The sequence below is a fragment of the Ambystoma mexicanum genome, chromosome 9 (genome assembly GCF_040938575.1).
Source record: "Ambystoma mexicanum isolate Mex_15411 chromosome 9, UKY_AmexF1_1, whole genome shotgun sequence".
Classification (NCBI taxonomy): domain Eukaryota; kingdom Metazoa; phylum Chordata; class Amphibia; order Caudata; family Ambystomatidae; genus Ambystoma; species Ambystoma mexicanum.
In genome coordinates, this window is record NC_090931.1 from 1,480,256,862 (window position 1) to 1,480,284,405 (window position 27,544).

General features: G+C 50.3%; 1 protein-coding gene across 1 annotated transcript in view; it reads right to left on the reverse strand.

The window, feature by feature from the left end:
- CHPF (chondroitin polymerizing factor) overlaps window positions 1-27,544 on the reverse strand; it is a 117,979-nt gene that overhangs the window by 17,753 nt on the left and 72,682 nt on the right. The window contains exon 2 of the mRNA XM_069616942.1: window positions 15,369-15,933. Coding sequence (XP_069473043.1) covers window positions 15,369-15,933 — 565 coding nt within the window. The remainder of the gene's footprint in view (window positions 1-15,368; window positions 15,934-27,544) is intronic.

Sequence of the window (27,544 nt, forward strand, 5' to 3'; positions counted from 1 at the left end):
TTCAAAGGCTTGAAACCGACGGATACTTCAAGGCCGTGCCAGCAGGATCCCAGCCAGCCCTTCCTGATCTAACCGAGCAGTTGGGGGGAGAGCTCTCTCGCAACTCTCAGACAACAGGACTCCACCAGCCAGGTGTCAGCTGGGCGGCAGAAGCCTTCATCTGGACAGCCATTTGGGGACATGGCTGATCTTGGCATCTTTACCGAGGTCAACCCCAAGTCATGGACTTTTAAATCAGCACTCTGCTGCATTGTTGAGAAGATCTCCATCTGAATCCACATGACGACTTTGATGCAATGGCAAACCTATCACCTGTTCCGTGGGAGTCCTTTACTGGTTCACATCAGAAGGATAATCGAAGCTAATACAGAAAGTATCACCCATTGGCTCGCCAGTCGTTTTGGACTACAATTCCCCCATCAGCTATAGCCTGCATAGTCAAAAAAAGGAACATCTGACAGGCCACTGAGCTAGAGGATTAACCGACCCGTCTTCGCCAACAACCAGGACAGCCAGTGACACGGATACAGCGTAGTGGCCGAGGCGGAGCCAGTGCAGGAAAGCATTGCGACTTTGCTTGAATGAGATACCATCTGGTGAGATTCTGTGGGACCACTGTAGTACAGCGATACACCGCGTGGGATTTTTCTTAAGGCCAGGAAGCTCCAGCTCGCGAGCGCATTTGGGACTACAGCAGTATGTAGATGCCATCTTGTCTACTCCACTTGAATCATTGCGGTAAGACGATGCCTACTCGCAGGCTGCGGACAGGAGAGAGATTGCTGGCCCTCCTCACCATCTTGCACAAAAACCCCATCACACAGACGTTTCCCAGCAGGAACTAGCTGGACTCTTCAGGGTGTACCGTCTCCCTGACATTATGGCTCCAGAGACCTTGCCGGACAGCCTTTCTGCACCACCAATTGCTTCCAGTAAGCACAGCCATGTACACTCTTCCTTCAAGCTTAGTACAGCCATCACCCTTTCTCGCTCTCACTACTCTTCTGAAAAGAAGAGTAGTGCTCGGCCCAGCTACCAGAAAAGCAAGCAGCTGGGGGATTTTCCCAGAGGAAGCCAGCCTACACTGGACTAGGAGCTCTAGGTCTGGCTGAAGGGGACACAAGTCTCTCCCAGGTGCGTGTCTCGGAGTACACCTCCACTTAAGCCTTACTTCGTTATACAGCAGAACTGTAGACATCAGATTGCTTGATGTAGTAGTCTCGGAGGTCTGCCAAGAATAAAGTGACGCTATCACCCGCTCCTGCACAGTGACGCAAAGAGTCTCGCAGACCACAACCCACCCAAAGCTCAGTTTTTGTGGAATAGTCCTCAACCCTGCAAAGCTCAGTCCCTGTAGTAGCCACCACCCCCAAAGCTCAGCCCCTGTAGTAGCCACCACCTAGCCAAATATCAGTCCCTGTAGTAGTCACGCTCCCCAAAGCTCAGTCCCTGTACTAGCCATCACCCCCAAAGCTCAGCCCCTGTAATAGTCACCATCCCCAAAGCTTAGTCCCTGTAGTAGCAACCACCCACCCAAAGCTCAGTCCCTGTAGTAGCCACCACCCCCAAAGCTCAGCCCCTGTAGTAGCCACCACCTAGACAAATATCAGTCCCTGTAGTAGACACCATCCCCAAAGCTCAGTCCCTGTACTAGCCATCACCCCCAAAGCTCAGCCCCTGTAATAGTCACCATCCCCAAAGCTCATTCCCTGTAGTAGCAACCACCCACCCAAAGCCCAGACCCTGTAATAGTCACCATCCCCAAAGCTCAGTCCCTGTAGTAGTCACATCCACCAAAAAGCCCAGTCCCTGTAGTAGTCACATCCACCAAAAAACTCAGTCCCTGTAGTAGCCGCCACCCCCAAAGCTCAGCCCCTGTAGTAGCCACCACCCCCAAAGCTCAGCCCCTGTAGTAGCCACCACCTAGCCAAATATCAGTCCCTGTAGTAGTCACGCTCCCCAAAGCTCAGTCCCTGTACTAGCCATCACCCCCAAAGCTCAGCCCCTGTAATAGTCACCATCCCCAAAGCTTAGTCCCTGTAGTAGCAACCACCCACCCAAAGCTCAGTCCCTATAGTAGCCACCACCCCCAAAGCTCAGCCCCTGTAGTAGCCACCACCTAGACAAATATCAGTCCCTGTAGTAGACACCATCCCCAAAGCTCAGTCCCTGTACTAGCCATCACCCCCAAAGCTCAGCCCCTGTAATAGTCACCATCCCCAAAGCTCATTCCCTGTAGTAGCAACCACCCACCCAAAGCCCAGACCCTGTAATAGTCACCATCCCCAAAGCTCAGTCCCTGTAGTAGTCACATCCACCAAAAAGCCCAGTCCCTGTAGTAGTCACATCCACCAAAAAACTCAGTCCCTGTAGTAGCCGCCACCCCCAAAGCTCAGCCCCTGTAGTAGCCACCACCTAGCCAAATATCAGTCCCTGTAGTAGTCACGCTCCCCAAAGCTCAGTCCCTGTACTAGCCATCACCCCCAAAGCTCAGTCCCTGTACTAGCCATCACCCCCAAAGCTCAGCCCCTGTAATAGTCACCATCCCCAAAGCTCAGTCCCTGTAGTAGCAACCACCCACCCAAAGCTCAGTCCCTGTAGTAGCCACCATCCCCAAAGCTCAGCCCCTGTAGTAGCCACCACCTAGACAAATATCAGTCCCTGTAGTAGACACCATCCCCAAAGCTCAGTCCCTGTACTAGCCATCACCCCCAAAGCTCAGTCCCTGTAGTAGCAACCACCCACCCAAAGCCCAGACCCTGTAATAGTCACCATCCCCAAAGCTCAGTCCCTGTAGTAGTCACATCCACCAAAAAGCTCAGTCCCTGTAGTAGTCACATCCACCAAAAAGCTCAGTCCCTGTAGTAGCCGCCATCTACCCACCTAGGTCCCTGTAGTAGCCACCATGCCCAAAGCTCAGTCCCTGTAGTAGACACCCCCCAAAGCTCAGTCACTGTAGAAGCAACCACCCACCCAAAGCCCAGTCCTTGTTGTAACCCCCAGACCTCAGTGCCTGTAGTATTCACATGCACCCAAAAGCTAAGTCCCTGTAGCAGTCACCACCCCCCAAATTTCAGTCCCTGTAGCAGTCACCCCCAAAGCTCAGTGCCTGAAGTAGCCAACACAACCCCAAAGCTCAGTCCCTGTAGCAGTCACCACCCCCAAAGTTCAGTCCCTGTAGCAGTCACCCCCAAAGATCAGTGCCTGAAGTAGCCAACACAACCCCAAAGCTCAGTCTCTGTAGCAGTCACCACCCCCAAAGTTCAGTCCCTGTAGCAGTCACCCCCAAAGATCAGTGCCTGAAGTAGCCACCACAACCTCAAAGCTCAGTCCCTGTAGTAGCCGAGAACCCCAAAAGCTCAGTCCGATTAGTACCCCCACCACCAACGCTGAAGGACGCCCGCTGCATGCCATCTCTGCCATCCTCCCTTCAGGCTCAGCCTCTGCAGTCCCCTCCTGGTCCTTGGCCCCCATAGCTCGCCCTTAGGCCATACAAGGCAAGAAGTGAGATCAACAAAGAGGGAGAGTTGGAGACAAAGTGGGAGAACAGAATTTACAATTTGACTTGGATCGAGTGTTCTTTTTAGGAGTGAGAAAATACATATATATCAATAGCATGAAAAAAACGTGACTGCCTCCTGCCATCCTGTCCCTATTCCTCGCCCATAGGTTGGCAGCAGCACCACCCCCTCCATTCCCAGGCTGCCCCCTCCTCCCGGCGCAGCAGAGCCTGGGGCCTTTGTTGGATGGAGCAAGGAAGGGCAGGGCGGAGAAACCTCTCGTCGGCTACTAATAGCAGCCCATCTCTCGGGGGTATTGCCCTGAACAATGAGGCCCAGTGTACACCAGGCCAGAGCCGGGGCCGACCCCTCCTCCCCAAGAGCCAGAATGCAGCCATTCACAGCCGCCAGGGAGCCCCCAGCCGGGAGGCACGATCCCACCCGCCCTGGGGCATGCTTGTGCCCCCACACACGTGGAGGCGGCAGCGTGCGCGGGCGCACGCACGCCCCGACACACAGGGGGGAGGGGGCGAGACCTCCATGCAGTGGGGATCCCACAACACAAGGGCCGGCGGTGGGAGAGGAGTTTGGGGGCGTGGTGCCAGAGGAGCGGGGCTCGTAGTGGACATCCAGCAATGCAGGAATACGTTAAAAAAAAAAAATAAATAAAACACGCCTGCGACTGCAGCATTGCCTTTTACAGCCAGCTTTGGCACTAGTGTGTAATGCACAGTACTTATCAGTTGTACATGTAGCGAGCATTGTGCATTACACACCAGAGCCGTGCTAAAAGGCAATGCTGCCGTCACGGGCGCATTTCGTTATTTTTTTTTTGTTTCGTTTTTTTGTTTTTAAACTATTCCAGCGCGGTTCGTGGTCTTGGGCGGCTGACTCTGGCCGGATCCCGAGATCCGGCTCCATATCTGGTGCCCGATCTCGGATCCGCTGAGAGCCGGCCCAATGACCAGCACTGCCCGCAAGCGAATAAAGGGCACCTTGCCTCCAGCTCACTGGCATGTAAACTTAAGTTGCATGACAGTGAGCTGGAGGCAAGGGGTGGGGGCAGCACCCTCTGAGTGCGTGGCGTGGCGTGGCGTCCATGGATCCTCCCACCCACGTGCTGCTTGCACTTCCGCGTTCTTGGACCGCCTCTTACTTCATCTCCTCTTCAGCCATCGGGTGCATGCGTCCTTCCACTGCCTTCAAGTTCAGCTTCCCTGTATTTCCTTCTTCTCTCTTTTCTCCCCTTTCTTGGGTGGGTGGGATCTGGGAAAATAAAAGTTTTCTGCATGCGCAGAATACTTGTGGTTCTCCGTACCGAGTACCAACAAACTGTTTTTCTTTGCCCAAGCGGCCCCTTATAGCCTCACAGATTTGCCCTGGGCTATGCGTATTTTGTGTGGGCATTGTAGCGCCCCCCGGCCGGACATTAGCACCTCACAGTGCCCCATTGTTGGTCCCCTGGCCTTCCTGCTTTCCTTTGGGTGCAGCATTTGCTAATGTGCATTGGCACCCTGGAGCAAACCCCACCCCGCCTGGCCACACAAGGCTGGGCGAGAGGGGGCGGAGGGGGAGTTAGGAGAGAGGGGTTGGTGCACCCGAGGTTTCCCCATGCCAGTGGCAGCATAGGATTGGCCCCTCTGTCCCCCCAGGTTACCCGTCCGTGCTTTCTAGCTGCGGTGTGCCACCTCCACAGCGCTGCCTAGACTCACATTGAAGCACAGGAAGCGACTTACCTCAGGAGATCTACCCCAGCCAATCAATGACTGGTGGAGGGACAGAACAGGAAGTCAGGTAGCAACACACCTGTACGTGCGGTGGACACATCAGGAAAGCAGGTTTGACTTTACCTTTTTTAAATCTTTCAGGATGGGTGGCAACAGGTGGGTCTCATAGCCAGACCAGGCTTTTGGAAGGCACTTCATTCTCATTAGGGTATTTATTGAGCGTGGACCTAGCTTTAGGAAGCAAAAGAGACCTTTGCAAATCATTGGGGGGGAGAAGACCAAGAGAAGGAATCAGAGCTACAAGAGTAAAGCACGATCAATTCAGCAGGAATGGACCTACAAGCAACCAGGCAAGGAAACAGTGGGGAGCGGATGATCCCGTCTCAGGTAGGGTGGCGAGTGAAGTGTGTGGACCCAGGTGTTAGGGAGAAGCCATTCCTAGCAGAGGAGGCTCTTCAGCTTCTTCCTGAAATGTAGAAGCAAAGCAGCAATGGTGTGGACATGAGGGAGTTCCAGAGTCTGTGGGCGTAGACCAAGAAGCCGGTCTTCTGTTTCTTTCCTTGCAGAATAGTTGCAGTCTGCACATACCCTTACCTGGGGGGGGGGGCATGGGTCATAGGCCTCCGGATATGTAGAGTTTCTCAGTGAAATAGCTTGGGGACTTCAGGTTGACAGTCTTTTAGATTATGTAGTAGGATTAGATCACCACGTGCTAGAAACTGGAACCAATCCAGTTGGATGAGGGTCAAAGTGGTGTGGTTGACTTTGCAAAGTCCTTTGTCATGCTGAAGCATGTAGGACACGGGTAGTCACCAGAAAGGCCTTCCAAAATGGCATTGCCAACACCCAGGTGGGAGAGGACCAAGGCTTGGATAGCAGATCTTTCTATCAGATTGTTTTCTGGGATGACTTGCTTGATTTTCTGCAGAAGAGAAACTGACCCGAAAGGAAGGTCTGTTCAGAGCCCTAGTCTTGACCAAGGCCAGCCCGAGCCCCACCAGGTGGACCTAGCTCTGTGCTCATCACACTAGGCCTTGCCACACATTCCCACGTACCTCTTCAAATGTAGAATTCACCTCATGGACCTCACACACAACGTCAAATCTCATTACCTTCCTTTCCTACCTGCTTTTCTCCCGTTATCCCTAGTTCATCATGTGCCTCACAAATGTTTGCCTCTTCTCATTTTCACCTGCCGCATTAAGTACCTTTTGCCTTTACACCTCCAAGTTTAGGATTGAGGCCCACTGCAAAAGGGCAGCAGACACGTTTCTCAGCTGGAAAACCATTGGTTGCGCTTCAACACAGATTCTATTTGACACGTTTGAGGTTACAAAACATGATCATGACAGTTTCATACCATCCACATACCAACTCCACTACTTTTGGCAGGTGTCACCCGCCCTGTAATCGTTTTCTCACCTGCCAAGCCCTTAAGACACCCTAATGGGCTCTCACCCGTGAAATTGAAGGGTAAAAAAACAGCAGTTTTCACCCACATTGGCAACACAAGAGGTTGAGAGCTATGCAGTTTATGATAAACCCACTCCTCCACAAGCTAGCAAAGTGAAGGACCAAGTTGGTTTAGGAGTAGGCCCAAAACAAAAACGCTCAAAAGCACCCTAGTGATACACCCAAACATTAGGCATCTGGGAGGGCATAACCAATACATAAACCAATTCCAACTCCCCGGCTCAGCATTGATCTCCCGCCCCCAATGTACCAATAGAAACTGAGTGTGTCAAAATTCAAATCACAGCATGGCTACTACTCTTCTGTGACAAAGCACCCAATGTCTACAATTCTACATTACTCTGAACTATCTAGCTAAGGAATGGGGGGGAAACTGGATCATGGGGACCTCAGAAGAGCATGGCAGGCAGGATTTCAGGCTTGGACCCCCAAAACCCTTCAGGCTTAAAAAGGACACGTCTTCAACAAGCACCTTTTCCCTCAACACCTTCTTTCCCTTTCTCCTTCTGATCTCCCCATGCCCATTGCTTCACTTGTTTTCTCCACCCAATTCTGTACCACAAACTCAACATCACCATCTCTAAATTATCTTAGAGGATGTGATATTGGCCATAAGATTGGCGCTTTCGTTATGAGGCAATTTCTGAATGTATGAACCTTCCTTGAGGCCTTGAGGTTTATTTCGAAATCGACCAGCATCAAACACTTGTATTACCAGAGCACCTCCAAGATGGCTGCCCCACACATGGGCCTGGAGCCTTAGTCAATCTGGTAGCTGCCCCCACTGTGATTGGCTGCCTCCTTTTACAAACAGCCAATGAGAGGCGCCAGCAGGCAAAAGCTGCCCCTCCTGCAAAGGCCCGCAGCTAGGCCCTATGAGCCTGTTCGGGCCTAAGAGGGCTGGGAGGGCCCTTACGCATTCTCCCCCACACAAACTATGCTGCTGCCTGCTGGGTGCATCGTGCTCTCCCATGAACTCGAGCCTCAGCACCCCTACAATCTATTGAGCCTCCAGTGAGTGATTGTTCACCTATTCTTTTGCCTCCTCCACTAGCAGCCTGATCTATATCTTTACAACTCTCACTCTGCTTATCCTCTTCACCTTTCCTGACACTCTGGTATGTCCTCTGCACAAAATCAATTTTAGCTGTGTGTATTTATATCCTGCACCCTAATTCACTGCATCTGTGGCCTATCAATTGAAAATCGAATTTAGCTGTCCTGCTCTCAAATTTGCATTGCGTTCTCCCTTTGCTACTGCTAGGCCACTTGTGCGATTAGGTCAGATCTGTGCAGTGCAGTCATCCCTCTCCTTTCAGCTTCCCTTTGTGTCACTCTAACAGCACTCACCATCTCCACCTTCTCTAATTGCTACTCTCCTATTCCACCTCCCCTTCACTAAGTCTGAAATTAAAAAGTACAAAAAAAAAAAAAGACCTCTTGCATGCAAACCCTGCCCTTCCCATCGCAGACACCTACATCAGAACATCATCCAGAGAGGTCTTCATGGATATCCTCTTCCCTGTCCCCTCTCCAGGTCTTCAGACTCCTCATCTCCACTCCCTCCCTCGTCACTTCCTCTCTCATTAATGGTGGCACCAAGTGGGAAGTCCCCTTGGCGGGCTTTTCATCCGCACGCTGCATTGTTAATGACTAACCACACTGGCACTATCCTGGTTCAGGGTCCTCAACCCAACCTCCTTCTCTTTGACCGGATCCTGCCTTTCCTCATTAACTTCCTTCCTTCTGCTGCCTCTCCCCTCACCACTCCCACTGTCCCTCTACCGGAGTACCACGCCCCTGTACTCCTCCTCAGAAAACCTTCAAAGGCAGAGACCGCCTTCACCTGGCAACTCTTTAACGCCCGCTCTACCACCAAACACTCTGCGGACATCGACTTTCTCGCTCTCACTGAGACTTGGTTCAATGCCGGCTCAGTCACTGCTTTTGACTCCCTCCTCCCTGTCGGCTTCAAGATCATTTCCAAGCCTCAAACTCACTGTGCTGGCAGTGGGGTCACCTTAAATCTGTCCCGAGTGGGTTCCTTCTTCCATTGTACCCACCCAACTCTATACTTCCTTTGAGAGCCTGGTCTGCAAGGTGGTCATCTCTCGCTCCTCTGCACTGACCATTGCTACCATCTACTGGCCTCCAGGCGCTACCACCCTGTTCGTCTCAGAATGGGCTGATTTCTGCTCCTACTTACTTTCATCCACCTCCAACCTCCTCCTCTTGGGTGACTAACATCCAATTGGCCGCCCCAGCTTCAGCATCGACTCTTCATTGACCTCCGCGCTTCTCTCCATCCTCCCCTCCGGTCCAACCCACTCTGCTGGGCACATCCTGGATGTCATCATCTACTCCGGCCTCTCGCTCGCTCCCTGTCTGATAACCCCGCTCTCCTGGTCAGAGCATGCTCTCCTCTCCTCTAGGTCCCTTCAGCCGTCCTACCGTATCCACAAAAGCCCTGCCAACCTTGTTCTCAAACCTTCGCCCTATTTGAGTGTCAGCCGCTGCCTTTGTTTCTACCTGCATCCCACCTTTGCCCCCCCCTACCTCAGAGTCCACCACAGACCCTGCTCTCAGCCATCTTCACTCAGCAATCATCAATACTCTCGGGATCCTTGCCCCAGTCAAGAGGATTTTATTTCTTTATTTGGCATTTGTAGAGCGTGCCGAACCCGCAGCTATCTGGGCAATGAAAACAGTAAATACAAGAGGCAAAAAAAAGGTAATAGGACCACAGGTAGTGTGCATAGTGCTCTACAGGCTTTGTGCAAAGAGCCAGGTTTTGAGTTTCTTGCGGAAGGGCCAGAGGGAAAGGTCAGATCTGAGGGATAAATTGAGGGCATTCCACTATTTGGCAGCCACGACGGGGAAGCTCCGTCCCTCTGCCTTAGCTTGCTTGAATTTAGGCGTAGTGAGCAGGTGCGAGGTGGATGCCTGGGTAAGTCAGTTGGAATGGGGTGTGGCAAGTTTGTTGGAGGTACTTCGGGGCAGTGTTGGGTGGGCACTTGTGTGTGATGGACAAGTCTTTGAATCTGATGCAGACCGGAAGCCAGTGGACATTGCGTCTGGCTGCAGATATGTGTTCCTTTTCGAAATACTCAGTGCTGCTCGTAGGGTATTATTCTGTGTGACTTTTGATATTGCTTGCAGAAGAGCCTGCAAAGAGGGCATTGCAGTAATCTAGTCTGGAAAGTATGAGGGCTCTGGCTAGAGTAATGCAGCCGTCTGTGGTTAGGTATGGTCTGCAGGCATTAATAAGTTTAGCAGTGTAAACTGCTGAAGAGGCTGTAGCATTGACTTGTCTGGTTAGGTAGAGTGAGGAGTGTAGACAGACCACTAAGGTTTTCACTTCCTTCAGGATGGTGATGAATTCCCGTTATTAGTGAATTTGTAAAAGTCATCCAATTTGTTGAGTCGGGATTGTGTCCCTACAAGGAGGAGTTCTGTTTTGTCATCATTGAGATAGTTCATGTAGTGCCATCCAGGTTTGGATGATTTGATACATTTTGAGGGCATTGGTGTGCGTCTTGTGGTTCCTGGAGATAGTCAAGAGGATCTGTGCATCGTCTGCATAGTTGGTGTAGCCTTGTTCGTCCAGGCGGTCAAACAGAGGATTTGTGAAAATGTTGTAGAGTGTAGGTAATACACACGAGCCTTGAGGCATGCCACAGAGGACTGGGGCCGGTGTGGCGGCTGCAAGATTGGAGAAGACTCATCGTGCGATCGGATAGGAATGATTCTATCCAGGCTATTGCTTTGGTAGAGAAGTGGGCTGCTGAGGAGAGGTGTTGGCTTAGGATTTGGTGGTTCACTAGGTCGAATGCTGCAGATAGGCCGAGAAGAAGTAAAATAACGAAGTTCCCATGGTCAATCTCGTCCATCTGGATTTTTAAATCTGGGAGCGCTGTCTCTGTGCCATGTTTAGGGCAGAAGCCGGATTGATGTGAGCCAAGGAGGTTGTTCACCTTGAGGTATTCTTGTATCTGTAGGTATGCTGCTTTGTCTAATATTTTGAGGAGGAAAGGGACGGTGGTCATGGGACTGTAATTTGAGGAATGTTAGGGTCTAGTGTTTTTTTTTTTAAAGTGGGAGGACCCAGGCATCTTTTAGAGTGTTTGGGGCGATGCCTTTAGTCAAGGAGCTGTTGAGGTGGCGAAAAGACTGCATTCGGTTGCAGTCTCTGATAAAGGAAGCAGGGCATATGTTGCCTTGTCACCTCGAAGGTTTCAGTCCTGAGAGGATCTTCGTGATCTCTGGTATGGAGACTGGTCTGATTTCAAATAGTTTGTTGGGTTTGCATACAATATTAGTGTCAGTGTGGGTGTCTGGGAGAAGTAGCTTGTTTTTTTGGTCAGCAATCAACCTGAAACCTGCCTCTTAGCCTAACACCTTGGTATGACTCTGAACTTGCAGCCCTGAAATAAAGTGCAGAGCAGCGGAACCGAAGGGGCAAACCTCAGGTTCACCCTATGACAAACTGGCCTGCCGCATGCTCCAAACGCAACACAGACTCACCATCCGTGCCAAAAAAAAAAAAAAAAAAAAAAGAAATGGGTCCACATTCAGGCACGGGTATCAGGTGCATCCAATAACCTGGCTGAACTTTTCAAAATCTGCAGGGAGCTAGCCAACCCTTCCAGTCACGTCATCCTCTCTTCCTTCCCGGGCCCTCTACAATGCACTGGCCACACACTTTGCCACCAAAACTCAGGACATTCTGAACACCCTCGTTACTCACCCATCCAACACCCTCTTGCACCTTCCTCCTTCCTCCTCACCTGAAAAAGTTACTAGAGTTGTCCGCTCCATTAAGGCTTCTTCCAAACAGGTTTCCCCCCTGCTCGTCCAGAACCTTCAAGGACAACATTGGCTCTCTTGCCCCCACACTCGCTGATTTCTGCAACCACTCTTTCACCCCTCCTCCCTCAAGCATTCCCTCGTCATTTCCTTGTGCACCCACTATTGAAAAAGCCTTCAGCAGACCCCCAACTGTCCATCCAACTACTGCCCTATTTCAATCACCCCCTTGCTGGGGAAATAGCTGGAGAAGCTGGCCTTGCCCCAACTCAACTTGCCCACTGAATTTGTTGGTGGTCTACACGATCATCAATCTGGATTCAGAGCATCCAGAGGAACGGAAAACGCTCTTCTGAACACCTGTGAAGAACTGCTTGCATCCCTGGACTTCAACTCCCCGGGTGTCCTCATTCAACTTGATCTCTCTTCTGCCTTTGACACTGTCAACCATTCCATCCTCATACAAGGCATACAAAGATTCCCTTAGTATCTAGGAACGGGCACTGGAATGGCTGACTTCTTTCCTAACCGACCGCTCTTCCCCATGTCATCTTGGGCACCTTCTCCTCTCCTACTTCTTTCTCCACCTGTGGCTCTAACATTCACCTTGCGCAGCTGGCACACCGCATCTCATCCTTCTCCCCCAACTTCCAGTGTTATGCAGATGACAACTCTTTTTCAGACTTACTACTGACTCAGTCGCACCTTCCTTCATCCCTGACAGCCTGTCTGCCATCCAGGCTTGGTACACTTCCAGTGATCTCTGCCTCAATGCCAGCAAAACTGTGATCTCGATTGGGAGCCCTGCTCCCTCTCCTTCCCTTCTCTCTGGCCTCCCACCTTGGGCTCTCCCCCTGCCCAGTCTTCTGAAGCCAGAAACCTTGGAGTAATCTTAGACTCCCCTCTCTCCTTCCTCCCTCGCTCACACTCAGGACATTGCCAATAGGTCCCACTTCCAACTCTTCCTTCTCAAAAGAATTCTTTCATTTCTCACTTTCCCCCAGAACCTCAATGTTTCCAGAGCCCTGGTTCTCTCTAGGCTTGACTATTGCAACAGCCTCCTCCTCAATCTACCTTCTTTCACTCTGCGTCTCCTTCAGCTAATCCAGAATAAAGCAGCAAGACTTATCCTTGGCCTTAAACCCAGAGAACGTATCTCTCCTGCCCTAAAAAAGCCTTCACTTGCTCCCGGTTGCTGCACGGATCAAATTCAAATCCACAAGGCTGTCTGGGGCCAGGGACCAAACCATCTTCAACTCTCTCTTACCAAATGCTCTCCTTCTAGAACTCTACGCTCCTCTGGCACCAACTCTGTGTGTAAAGCGTTTCGCTAAATAGAGATCAGGAGGCTGCTCGCTTTCTTCAGCGGGATCCCTCCTTTGGAACAGCCTCCTCCTCCCTCTCTGCGTCTTGAGCAGGAACTGCTTATGTTCCCGAAAGTACCCCAAGACTCTATTCCTCCTCCTTCCCTTCCTCTGCTAATCTCACAGTTGCTGTGATTGGTGTCTTGGACCCTTATGTATCCTCTGGGCCTCTGACCATTCACACCAAATCTCCCCAGCTCCCGTTTCCCTTTAGCACTTGCCTCGGCACACCCACCCCACTGGAGCGTTGCACTTTCCACCCAACGCAGCTCCTGGCCGCATTGCACTTACCATAACTTGCACTTCATCTGAGGCTCACCCTTGAGCACGGACACCACAACAACTACCTCACTGCCCTCTTCCTTGCTGCACTTGCACGTTCTGAATACTCGCAAGGCATAGTATGTTCAGCCGTCCCTTCCCCCAATATATATATATATATATATTTTTTTTTTTAATGTAATTGTACCGCTATCCCATGTTCCCTTCCTGCTGCTCTCTGGGCGCTGTGAAACTGAACGTATTTCTTGTATAATCACCTAACAAGCAAATAATAAAACCTTTTTCTGCCACTAAAAAAAAAAAAAACACACACTTCTGTCATTCACACTACATTCTCATGCACTCACACCCATATACACCATTCACACTGCATTTGCTCATACGCATGCACTTAAACATTCCCTCACATACAAACATGCACTTCTACACAAACAAAAGATACTGTGGTGCAATACTTGGGAAGTTTTCAAAGTATACTCATACATACACATTTGGAGTGAGAAAATATACCCTGAGCTGCCTATGCAGGCTGTGTTCATTTGACTGTATGAAAGGGGGACACGGATGTGTAGGAAGCGGGATAAGGACAGAGAGAAGGGGCAGAGGTTCAGCTTTCTGTATCCAGCGGCAATCTTGCGCCATTTTGAGGGAAATGTTTTAATAAGGCGAGTAGGTCTTTGGCTCACTGGCGGTCAGGTTTAAACCCTTCCAGAACGGCAGTGTCATTGTGGCAATGGGTATGTTGAACCCATGTACACGGGAACAAGAGAGCACACGCCCTTGCAAGCTGTGAGGAACTGCCAAGGAGGGTGGGTTTGGAATTGTGATTCTTCTAGGAGCAAAGCGCAGGACCGAGCTTCCTGGAAGAGTGAGGCCTGCTAGGAACTTTATGGGGATGGTAGAATGGATTCCTCAGGGACTGAAGCTGGGCTATTCCCCCGTTAATCTGCATAATCCAGCCTTGTCCATCTTTCTCAACCTGAGCCGCTGTTACCGTGTCCTTTCAATAGAGGGCAGCATGGAGCTTGGGTTCAACAGGGGTGTACGTCAGCTTAACAGTTTGCATGTGCAGGTCTATTTTAGGTGTTAGGGGTCTTTTCCTAACAAGTGGCGCACACATTTATGTGGATGTTTAATGGAGTGCTACCTGCCAATTTAGGATTCTGCACGGTGCTGGACATTATGTGAAACATCAAAACAGGACAACCATATAACCTAGTCCAGCACGTATTACTGTGGGAATAAATATACAAAATAAATGAACTAAAGATGAGCAAAACTGTAAAAAAAGAAAATAATTCGGTTGCAATAGGGTACAGAGAACCAAGAAAAGAGAAACCCCAAGCGCTCCTCCATAAGATGGTGTATGCCCGGTCCAAGCACCCAGGCTATGAATCGGCTCTCCAACATTCACTGGGGCAAATACGGTTTATTCAGAAAAACTAGAAAAGGCAGCTTCCTGAATTGCATGCACCCGTTTCTTGAAGCCAACCGTTCTGCCGAGTTGTGCTACACACGTCTACTCTTTCCCTGGGAAGGCTGCATAAGCTTCCCCTTGCACTACTTCATGCGGTCCACCCTCTGAGTATGCCAGCTTTCTCCCATCTGCCACTTCCTTCCAGTCTTCAATGTTACACAATGGCGCCAAGTGAACCGCCAAGCAGCCAAGCAGGGGGTCCACGTGGGACCAGAGACAGCCAGCTGGGGGGCCTCAACTCTCACCAGCAAACACTTAGTAAATCCCAGAGGAAGGAAACACGAGGAAAGAGGAAACGGGGGGCACTCCAAGGCTCGAGAGCCCGACATCACTGCTAGAGAAATATGGGACTATTTAGAGGCGAAGGCCCCACGCAAACTACAGCAGCATTGCTACACAGACCCCCGCCCCCTTCCTACACCAACAGGAGACGTGGATAGCACACCACCTCCTCGCCCCTCCTGCACACACGTAACTGCAGACAAAATAGCAGACCGTGGCAGCAGGCTTATCACGGCGAAGATCCTGTGAAACCAGCCCTACTGTGACAAGTCCACACAGACCAAGAAGAATCCTAAACCAGGACTACACACTCAACCCGAGAAGATGGAGTAATGAGGCTCAAGCCTCAGCATCCCAAAATCACTGCTGATGGATACAATCTATCAGTAAGAAGACTGACGGCACGCTTAGGTCTTGGTCTATTCATACACACATGCACCCCCCAGGGCCTCCTCACCTGGTGCTCCTCCACACAGTTGGTGGCGGTGTAGTCGATGATGCAGCGTCCCAGCCACTCATCGGGCCTGGCGCTCAGGATGTCGTTGCGGCAGTTCTCCAGGTGCGGCTGCAGCTTCAGCAGCAGGATGCGGGACAGGAGGTACCCGAAGCCGCCATAGCAGTAGCGGCCCTCGGTGTCGCCACCAATGAACTCCTCAGGTCGGCCCATATAGAGGTCCGCGTCAATGCTCAGGTGGCTTACCAAGTGCTCAATGCAGTGGGCTTCGGTGTAGGTGTCGTCCTGCACCAGGTAGAACCAATTGAACTCATTGATGCTGTGGTCCAGGATGTACTTGACTGTTTGGTACATGTTCCAGATGGGACGCTCGTCACCATGTGTGACCACTGTCATGCCATGTGGCACCTTGCGGCCACGCATGCCAGTGAAGTAGACCAGCTTCTCCAGCCGGTGGCCCAATGTCCTGTTCACAGCCACTGCCAGTGTGCCAAGTGTGGTTTTCGATGTCAGAACCCCTACAAACAGCTTCTCCCGGATCCCGAGCTCAGTGCTGATATATCTGGACCTAGAGGTCAAAGAGAAAAGATTGAAAGGTGAGTCAATGAAGAGCACGCAGACCCAATGCTCCCCCTGCCCCCTTATGATGCACACCTGCACTGTCTAGCACAGACTATACACTGCCGCTTCACCACTTCAAGCTTCTCGCCATCAGGATTAGGACTGTCTAAAATGCTGATGGCATAAACCCTTGGCTTCAGTTTGGTACAGATAAACCTTTGGGGTCCACACTTTGGCGGCCAGATAGAGCCTTGCTGTATGCCGATGAGGAGCACTGTAGGGCGACGGCCTAGAGGTTTCGGGGTACTAGGATGCAAGCCAGACAGACATGTGGCACAGCTAATGGTGGCAGTGTAGAGTCTTGCAACGGGAGACTCTTCGAGTATCGCCTAGGATAAAGGGAGAGGTACTGGAGATTGTTGACAGAGTACGGGGTACACCCTATGTGGAAGACGGTATTGGAGTATGGCATATGGCAATGAGGTGCAGACTTGGAGTAGGTGGACTAGGCGGTAGAGGAGTGGAGTACAGAGATGCAGACTAGCCAGTCATAAGCTATATATCCAGTGGGTAGGTGATGGGACGGGCTCCTGGGTAGCATGCCAGAGGGGTATCACAAAGCTGGAGTAGGGCCTTGCGATGCTTTGGGTGGATCGGATAGCATTGCCTTGGGGTACGGGACGGGACAGGGCTGGATTTGGAGGGTCCACTTTCGATGAACGAAGTCCCGTTTAAGAGCAAGGATAAGGTCACTCGGGTGGACAGGATAAAGCCGCATTCCATGCAGCTGAACACCAGTGAGCATGCCCTTGCCTCGGAGAGGGGGGCATAGGGGGGTGCTCAGCAGATTGGGCAAACGCTGGGGAAATGTGCATCAACCAGAAAGATGTCCTGGAAGAGGCAGACTTCCGCCAGAGTGCAGTGGAAGTGCAGCACGCCCGCTTACAGAAAGACCGACCCCCCCAGGAGTCCCCTACCAGTTCGCTGCACCCACCACCCCGACCAGCACACGCCGGACTCTCATTAGAGGGATTCGCAGCCAATGCACCGCATTGCGTTTGCAGCAGCTCGGTTTACTTTGGCAATAGCCTGCGGGTCGGCCGGGACAATGAAGCGCTGTGCCCTGTATTGCGTTTTACGGAGGGAGCAGGCAGAGGCACTTGCAGACGGCAGCCACCACAAGAAGACCCTACGTGAGGAGGCGGGCAGAGGACCTCACCAAGCAGGAATGACGGGGGCCCAGTTGCATACAAGGCACGAACCCTGCATGGATGGGGTTTCAGAGAGTGGGCCCCACAAGCGAAACCTTTGCACGAACCTGGAGAACTGAGGAAAAAGTCAAGGTGTGTGGCACACAGTGTCCAGGGCTCGGCTGCAGTGTCCTCACGCGGCTCACTTCCAGAACCCGGAAAAGGGGTGCGAATAACACACGCGGCTCAGGGAAGTGCCCAGCATAGAAGGGCACTCCGGCACCAGCAGAGCCGAGAGGAGAGAGAAAGGGGGAGCAGAACGAGGGGGTGGGGGTAGAGGGAGAAAGAAAATGGTGGGAGAGCATAGGGATGGGGTAAGAAGAGAATTTAGTTGGACAAGGCCCGGGGCCCTCCTAGCAACCTCAGAGGCCACTTGATATCTTGGAATGTGTATGGTTCTTTTCATCTTCCTAAGTTTTGCCGAAAATTCGGATACTGCTGCAGGAAACTATGTGCAACTTACATTTTGAGAGGGTTCCGAGGTATTTTTTTAATTAGAACGGTTGCTTGCTGTCAAGATTACGCACAGTGGAGACCAGGGGGCATACCTTGTGGTGAACTTGTATTGGCACCCGGTGTCTCAGGAGGACATAACCCTAAGTTTGAAGTGATTACTCGAGTACTGATATGCCATTGGCCTATATCATCATAGCTGGGGAATTAACTCCAATTGTGCTGAGGGCGAGTTGTCGAATTACTCCACAGTGCTCATCTGCAGGCGTAGAGAGGATTTGTTCTTCACCGAATGGGGTGTGTTTCAACTGGAGGATTCGTCAACTGAGGAATTGGCTTATACTTGGCATAGGGGGAACCCTAAATCAAGGATTGACTATGTCTACCTTACTACTGACCTGGGAACGAGATGTAGTTCCTTGGGCCGTATGGATCCCGGGGTGGGGGCTCATTTGTAGGTGACATTTTGGCTGGACACCCCGTTATCCTTACAAGATGCTAGAGTGGAACTGGCCCTCTTAGAGCCTGGAACTGGCAGACAAACAGTTAAATGGAATCACAAGACAGAGTACAAGTTTACCAAAAATGTTACCAAGAGGTTTGCTTCAATGAGCAAAGGGGCCTCTGTGGGTCTCCTGTTGAGCGGGTTAATTTCATCATGTTAATGAAGGTTTGGAAGACTTGGGGCTTACTCAGGGGATTTCCACTGTTGGGAGAAAGCACCATATCTTTGATTATGGCTTCAAAGAGGACTATACGGCAAGCCTTGAGTGGGCTCAAGTGACTCGACATTAATGCTGCGGAGTACCAACTAGCTAGGAAGAAAGTTGTGCAGACACATAAAATTCTGGTCAAAACTCTGACCTTTTGAGTCATTTGAATGAACGAGATAATCTCTGCATGTTGGATAGCTTGTGTGTGGGCAAGGAAGCTAGTTTTTGGGCCAACCTTAACTCTGCCTGTGGGGGGTGTGTCGGCTTTGGATACTTATCCCCAAATCCACTTGGGTTACATTCTTTGAGGCTAAATACTCGCTTCGCTTCCAGGGGATATGGTTTCCTGTACGGAATATAATTTGGGACCGATGGAGCTGGGGGAGGGCAAATGGGAAATGTCCGACATCGTTTAGGCAATTGAAAGGCTCAAACCATCAAGGGCACTTGGTGTTGGGCGGAAACCTGTGCAGTTCCCTCTGGGACCACTGCAAAAGGCTTAGGACTACAGGTGTTTGGCAGTAAACCCACTTGGTAGCAGTCTGTACCACACAGATTCACTTGGTAGCTGTGGCTGAGCAGTCAGACTGCCCTCAAGAAGAGTTAGGCAGTATGTGGAGTACACAAAATAGGGCAATCTACACAGTAGAACAAGCAAACACGGAACAGAGCTTCGGTGTAAAGATATATAGTTATTTATTTATAAAAACACATCTATGGAAAACACACTGGCACTAATACAGTAAACAACTTCAATCACAATTACTATAAGTAAATCAATCCCCCTAACAATAGTTTGACAAGTCTAGGTTCAATGGCACCACTTATTTGCAGACAGAGGTGAATGCTTTAACCTAGATGACACTCTAGTATTCGTTAGGACGGGAGAGAAAAGGCAGGGTATGAAATCAACTCGGTACCAACACTTTTACGAACAAATTGCAAGGCAAGTAAGGCCGGGTGTACTGTAGATCGCAAAGTTCAGGGGCCAGGCCTACTCGGAGAGAGGCAAGGCGAAATGTTCCAAAAAGTATCACAGTGGAAATGCACTTCGAGTCTTTGGCGCAAATTGTCACAAAGGATGGACCAGTTCAGAACAGAAAGTTAAGAAGGCTTGGAGGCGACCCAATGGATAGGCGAGGATTAAGACACTGCACGCTAACCGACACAAGGAAAGCCAGGCGGACACGGTACCTTGTATGTGGAGAGACGGCTCCGGCGGGGGCAGTTGTTCCTGGTGGTGGATGCAAGTCGGGGCTTTGCCAAGAGAAGAGATGATCTCGTCGTCGAAGGAAAGTTGAAGATCTTTGCATCACCAGGGAAGAGACCAGCCGCGGAGTGCTCCGTCACAAGGCACCACCTTTTGGTCGCGGTACAGGGGTTAGTGGCTATCTGGTTGCCGGGGTGCTCTGCACGGGCAATTCGACCACTACGTCCTGGAACGAAGAAAAAGCAAAGGGGACTGGTTGTTCCCACCAGTCAGGGGAAGAGACTCTCCGGCGGGGAGATGATCTCTGTCGTCAGGAAGTGGCGAGTCGGTTCAGCAGGGCTCCACCGGAGATGTCGTTGCAGGTCGGCTCAGCTTTACCATCATCGGATTCTTAGGTCCTGTGGCGACTTCTGAAGATCCAGTCCCAAAAGCCCTGCTTTTATGCAGAAAACCCCCATTCATTCAGCCTAGCTGTCAATCAAAACACGCTAAGTGGTGAGCGGGGTGGCTCACCACTTGGGCCAATCACACCAGAGTGCGACTTGAGTTGGCAAGGCAACTCAATCCAGGGTGCCTAAACCCCCTCCCACACCCCCTGTGGTACCCAGACAGAATGGCACCACTTTGGAGGACTTCTGTGTAGAAGCCCGCCAAAAGTGGAACAAAGGGCTCAACCTTTGGTTTAGGAGTCACAGATACGGACACCAACGCCATTTTAAAAAACGAGTTCTGGCAGAAAATACCAACCGTTAGATTTGTTTAAGGCAAATAAACCGGTGGTATGTTAGAGATTAACGAGAAAAAGTATCAACCTCCAACAATGGGAAGAATCCCATAGAGTTATATTCGGGGTCGAATATAACAAGTAGTTTCCACTGCCACCAGCCAAAACTCGACAAGGGGGGACGGGACAGTGCCCCCTCGAATAACAGACCCAGGAGTAATCGAATTACCCCTACTAGTACGTCCACAATAGGATGGTTTGTACTAGTTCTGTTAGTAAATTTAGGTCTAGTAAAGCCAATGGTGACTTTACATGCCCTGGGAGACAGTAGTCAGTCCCAGGGTATGGAGTCTATGGTGGGGATCCTCTAGGACGCCCCAGTGCTACGGCACGGAGGGTGCGGTGTAACACGCATAGAAAACATATGAGACCCTATGGAGTAAAAGACCCCATAGCCCATAGAACACATTGACATTCAAGGGATTTACACACATTCATGTCCAAGAGTGGGAGAAAAGAGTCCTCTTTGAAGCCATAATCCTTGGCAAAACAAACTCCCGAAATCCAGCAAAGCTGCTGGGGGACTCACTAGGTTAGGAAATTCAGCCTAAACAGAGAATTCTCCCTAACACCTGTCCCTGATGGCATCCCACCCTTTGTTCTCAAAAGCTATCCTTCCCTGTGTGCAACCATTCTAAAGCCCCTCTTTGATCCAGTATTTGTGTACCATCTAATCCCTCCTTCATGGGTACAGCTGATTATTATACCAATGTAGAAGGGTGACCCTGTGAAACTGGGCAATTATAGACCGATTGCCCTCATTGCTGACACTGTAAGGTCTTTTGAATTCTACTCTTGAGAGACCTTGATCACCACATTGGGCAACTGAGTCTGTTCTCGAAATTCCAGCTTGGGTTCAGAAAAAACATGGGCACTCAAATACCACCATTCCTGCGCATCTCCTTTCCAATGTACACACTAAAGATGTGGGGGAGGTCCACATAGCCTCCTTGGATGTATCCAGTGCCTTTGATTGTGTGGTAAGATCACAATTGTGGAATAAACTTGTAAGCTGGAATGTACCTAAAAAGTTGGTCCAGCTTTTAGCATTGCTTGACACTAGAACCACACTGACGGTGCGCCTCACGCGGGAGGTTCTGTCTTCTTGCAAGAGGACTTGTGTAGGTTTGAAGCAGGGCTGTACTGTTGCCCCAGTCCTTTTAAATCTTTATGTACGAGATGGAGGATTTGTGGAAGGGTAGGATCATGACATCTGCAAGACTAGGCCATCTCAGATTGGATTGGCTAGCCTTGGTAGAGATGATTTTATCCTTTTCGACAGAACACCCAGGGGCCTCCAACCTAGCTCAACATATTTTCCCAATATTGTATCTCCAATAATCTACCGCCCCACCCCATCCCCCAATGGGGGTAAATCCAAAATTGGTATCTTTTCCAAGGGAAGGAAAGTTGTGAAACACGGTACTTGAGTCTGGCTGGGGAGAGCCTCGAACATGTGGACTCCATCGATAGTTGGGGTATAATTTGAGCAATCGGTCCTCAGGTGTTATATAGACCGAAGGCTTACAGACCAAGCTTTCCCCCTTGACCTCCCAAAATGAAATGCCTCTACAGAAAGGCGTGCACATTTTCTGTTTTTCCGATTCGGCGTTCCTACTTGGCAGAGGTAGAACCTGTGCTCTTGTATGGACTTGATGTTTGCCTACTGGACATGGGGGACTACTTAAATGTTGTGCAAGCTAAACTAGTAACAGGTGTTGGGTCTTTCTAAAGCCATTCCAAATTGCATTATTAGGCACAAATTCTGCCTTATCTGGCTCAAGACCCGCTTCACAACCTGGCACGTGTTGGCTACCTATTGTAAGATATATGATATGAAATATGGCATTTGTAACGTGCATATACACAAGTGTTTCAAGGCACGATGACGCAAAGAAGGGGGAACAGAGGAGACAGCGATCTTACTAGGCCAAGTGACATTGAGATTGCGCAAGTGCAGGAGAGGTGGGGGACGGGGGAGTGCTGTAAATGGGATCAAAACAATAATAAGTCTTGGGATGATAGCTCAGGGGCAACATGCTTGCCTTGGAAGCATGACGACATGGAGCAACACAGGTTCGATCCCGGGTACGCGTTTAGAAACCTCTGGGTATTAAGCGCGTTATAAATAACCTATCATTTCTTAAGTGCGGCCAGCAGGTGGCAGGTGAAAGGGTAAGTGCACACAGCAGGTGTCCAAAAGTGCAGATAGGTTACACATACAGATCCAAGTGCAAGGGTTGCCGGAAGGCAGTGTGGGTGTGTAACCTGTGCCCAAAACCAGAGGGTAGCCAGGTGACCAGTGCAGTATCAGACAGGAAATCAGCAGGGAAGAGAGAAGGCAGAAGCCAAGAGGACGGTCTTGAGGCACTTCCGGAACCGAAGATGGTTCTCCTCAATTTTCAGAGAGGCAGGGAGACTGTTCCAGGGGGAGGCCCCAGTCGAAGAAAGATCTACCACCATCACGTTGCTTGGAGAAGCGACTGACCCTGAGGGAGGTGGAGGAGAAAAGAGCTCGAGTAGGAAGGTATTTACGAAGAGAGAGTTGGAGGTATTGCGGACCCAGGCTTCAGAAGATGCTCCGGCCACCGCCTAATAGCCTTTACATGGATCTGCATTACTCAAGAATCTATAGTCTTTTCTGTTCATTCTTTTGTTAAAAGAATGCAGGACATCCTTATTCGTATTGGTGTCACAGAAGAGGAATTAGTTCAACGACCAGGTTATGTAAAGGCAAAGTTATATAAGCTATATTGGGTGAAAACTGTGGATGCAATTTACTTATACTCTATGTACACTGAATATGCCAAATTCACCCATAAAATAGAATGTATCCGCAGGTATCTGCAGCGGATGCCTTTCAACAAAGTCAGTGATGTTTACCTATGTTTTCGCCTCAACCAATTTCCTTCGAAAGAACGCATTCTTCATTGGAAAGGCCAACAGGCTCAATTTGATAAAATCTATTTTAAGTTCTGCGATAGTACGGTTGACCAGGAAACCCTGCGTTAACTGCTTGTCTGTACTTTCTGGAGAGTAGAGCAAGATGTTTGAAACAAAATGTTCCAACTGAATATGATTTTTCTAGCTAATGTGGGGTGCTAATGTATCGCATATTCTATCTCCATCATTTTTTATTATGCGTTTGTTTTTATACAGTGAGGATGGGAATAGTTTCTTACCTGTAACTCCATTTCTCTAGCATTGGTATCTTTCATGGATTCACATGCTTAGAATATTCCCCGTCGTCAGACTGGGACCCCTCGGTACACATATATAGCCTTTTCCAATAGGAAAACTTCAGACACTTTTGTGTCCTATCTACGTCCTTTTAGGACCCGCCTACGCATGCTCCGTAGGCCGTCCCCATATAAGAGGCCCGCCCCCGCGGTTCCCCTTCAGATTTCGGCCCCTCCAAAGTAAGAAGGGTTAAATTTATCAATTAAATACATTACATTCCGGGGAGGTTGGCGGGCGCATGTGAATCCATGAAAGATACCAATGCTGGAGAAATGGAGTTACAGGTAAGAAATTATTCCCTTCTCCAGCATTGGATCTTTCATGGATTCACATGCTTAGAATAGATTGTATAGCAGTAACACTTGAGACGGCGGTGAGAATGTAATGTAATATACCCTCAACCTACTACACAATGCATATGTACAGTAGGAATAAGTTACCGCATATAACCTTACCCACCTAAAATAAACTGTCATTAAAAGGTAGACAACAGATTCTCCACAGCGTGGAGCTTACCTTACTGAAACAGATGGCGCAGGACAGCTCTTCCCATCTGCACCTCGTCCCCATGCTGCCTGGCAAGGCAGTAGTGGCGGGTAAACGTGTGGGGCACTGACCATGCCGCAGCTTGGCATATGTCCGTCAACGGAATTCCTGCCCATAAAGCTGTTGAGGAGGACATCGATCTTGTAGAATGGGCTCTAGGATGTCCTTGCAGTGGCCTTACGGCCTTAGAGTGACAAAACGCAATCGTCGATGAGACCCATCGAGCCAATCCTTGTTTAGAGATTGCTTTTCCTCTCGTCGACGGACCATATGCGACGAACAGTTGTCTAGTAGACCTGAATTCCTGTGTACGATGTAGGTAAAATTTCAGAGCCCTCTTAACGTCCAGGGTATGAAGAGCTTTTTCTGCTGCCGATGGTGTGGCGAAGAAGGTAGGGAGAGCAATGGACGAGTGTTTGTGATACACTGTCGGAACGAACATAGGATTAGTTGCCAGGACTACTTTGTCCTTAAAGAATCTTAGGTATGGCGGGTCTACGACCAGCGCTTGCAGTTCCGAGATTCTTCTAGCTGATGTGATAGCAATCAAGAAAGCCAACTTCCACGAAATGAATTTTATGTCGGACGTGGCCATAGGCTCAAAAGGCGGTTTCATTAAGCCTGTCAACACTGTGTTGAGACTCCGAGTCGGGGGGGAAACGTTTTTCCGGGGGAAAAGCTCGAAATAAACCCCTCATGAAGTGTTTTACAAGTCTGTCGCTAAATAGAGGAGACGACTGCCTTATAATCCCCTCTCCGCCAAGAGGAGCAGGTAAGGTAGAACTTGTTCCGGCGTCACCGACAACGGTTGTAGGCCCTGTTGTCCCCTACACCATTCACAGAACCTCCGCCACTTATAGGAGTAGGATTTGTTTGTAGAAGGGGCTCTAGCCGCCTGCAGAATTTTTTGACAATCCTCCGAAACGTCTAAAGCACCGAACTCCGAAAAGTCAGGAGCCAGGCTGTAAGGTTGAGACTGTCCGGGTCGTGATGCCACACCGTGCCTTTGTCCCGGGATAGTAGGTTCGGGGCTTTCGGAAACCCTATGGGATGTTCCAGCGACAGGTGAAGCAGGTCGGAGAACCACGGTTGCCTTGGCCAGTATGGTGTCACTAGAATTACCCAGCAATTGTATCTGCGTATCCACTGTATTGTCCTCCGTATGAGGGGGAACGGGGGAAAAGCATAGAGGAACATGTCCGTCCATGGGAAGGAGAATGCCTCCCCCCTGGAGCCCTCTTGGGTCCATCTGCTTTCGAATTGCTCGCATTTCTTGATGTCTTTGGTCGCGAAGGCGTCCAGAGGGGGGTGACCCCATTTCTCGAACACTTTCATCAGGTGAACTGTGTCCATTTCCCACTCGTGTATCTGGGCCATGCTTCTGCTGAGGGAGTCTGCTTGGGAGTTCCTCACTCCTGGAAGGTGATGAGCCACGATGGAAATTTCGTGCTTTAATGCCCAATGCCATGTTTTCTGGGCTTCTATGGAAAGAGTTCTTGATCACGTCCCTCCTTGTTTCCTCAGATAAAACATGGCCGTTGTATTGTCGGTCAGTGTTCGTACTCGCGAGCCCTTGATGTGTGGTAGGAATGCCTTCAAGGCCCATCGTACTGCTCTGAGTTATAACACGTTTATGTGTAGGAGTGACTCCGTTGGAGACCAGCGACCCTGCGTTTGGAGAGCACCCATGTGAGCTCCCCATCCGGTTAGGGACGCATCCGTGACTATGGTTCGCTGAAACTCCGGCTCCTGTAGGGGTACGCCGTTGTTCAGATTGTGGAAACTCTGCCACCACTGAAGGGTCCGAAGCAGCTTGTTGTCGTCGATGGTTATCTTGTCTGACCACGATCCTTGAGCCTGCGTCCATCGGTCCGCGAGGAATTCCTGGACTGGCCTCATGAATAGGCGACAGTTTTCCACCAGATGGATGCAGAATGCCATGGCCCCTAGGACAGAAACGTATTTTCTCACTGAGATCTTGGCGTTTCGACGTAGTCGGCATGCTTGTTGATTGAGTCTTGAGGTTCTGTCGAGAGAAGGTTTCACTAGCCCTAACTGGGTCTTGAACTGTGCCCCCAGGAATACCAGCGATCTCGATGGCTGCAGAGAGGATTTTTCGAAGTTTATGGCGAATCCCAGCTGTTGTAGAAGCTGCATGGTGGCTTGTAAACTTGTGTTGGTCGACGCTGGGGAGGATCCCCTTACCAGCCAGTCGTCGAGGTATGGGTATACATGGTGGCCTTGCTTCCTTAGCCAGGCAGCTACTGGAGCCAGGCATTGCGTGAACGTTCTGGGGGAGGTCTTGAGCCCAAAAGGAAGAACCGTGAATTGGTAGTGAGTCCGCCCTATTACAAATCTTAGGAATTTCCTGTGTTTCCGACACATTGGAATATGGAAATACGCGTCCTGTAAATCCAGGGACGCTAGAAAATCCCCCTCTTGAACGGCGTGGAGTTACCTTGAGTAGACTCCTTGACCTCTCTGTGATGTTGGAACTAATTCTATCACACCCTTTGCTAACATGAGTGTTACCTCTTGTTGCAGTATCTTCAGATGGGAATGAGCGGTAAACGCAGGTGGAATTTGCGGAGGGCTGTGTTTGAATTGTAGAGAGTGTCCGTTTCTTATAGTATCCAGCACCCATTGATCCGTCGTTATTCGTTCCCATTCGTCGACATATGCTGAAACTCTTCCCCCCAGAACGGTGTGTTGTATGTCACTGCTGATCTTTATTTTGCTTGTCTCTCGACGACGACGGATATGATGGTCTTTTTCTGGAAGTCTAGAAGTTCCGGCGACGGTTTGCCGTTTGGGAGGCACGTCTGTATCCCTGGGAGGGGTAAGCTGATCTACCAAAGGATCTGTCTCCAGATGCAGAGAATCTTGAATTACCTGAAGCCCCTCTAAAGGGACGAAAAGACTTGTAGTTTCTGCCACTCTGGAGGGCACCCAATGAACGTGCCGTGTCCAAGTCCTCTTTCATTCCCTTTAGGGCTTCGTCCACCTTCTCACCGAAAAGAAGGTCTCCCTCAAAGGGCATATCTAACACTTTGTATTGTACTTCTGGCCTGAAGTAGGTACACTTAAGCCATGACTGTCGACGTAATACGACCCCATTATTGACTTGCTTGAAGCCTGACTCAGCGAGGTCCACCGCGATGTTTATTGCGTGATTTGAGGCTTCCTCACCTTCTCGGACGAGTAACATCGCTGCCTTCCTATGCTCTTCCGGAAGATGATCAAGCAACGGAGCTAGCCGGTGCCACATCTCCCTATCGTATCTGGCAACAATTGCCAGAGAGTTTGCGGCCTTTACTGTGGTCGCTCCTACGGATAGCACTTTTTTGCCAAAGGCATCTTGGCGTCTCGCTTCGTTCTCAGGAGGAGTCGTGCACTTGTGCTGGGCCTTCGCCTTCCTCGCC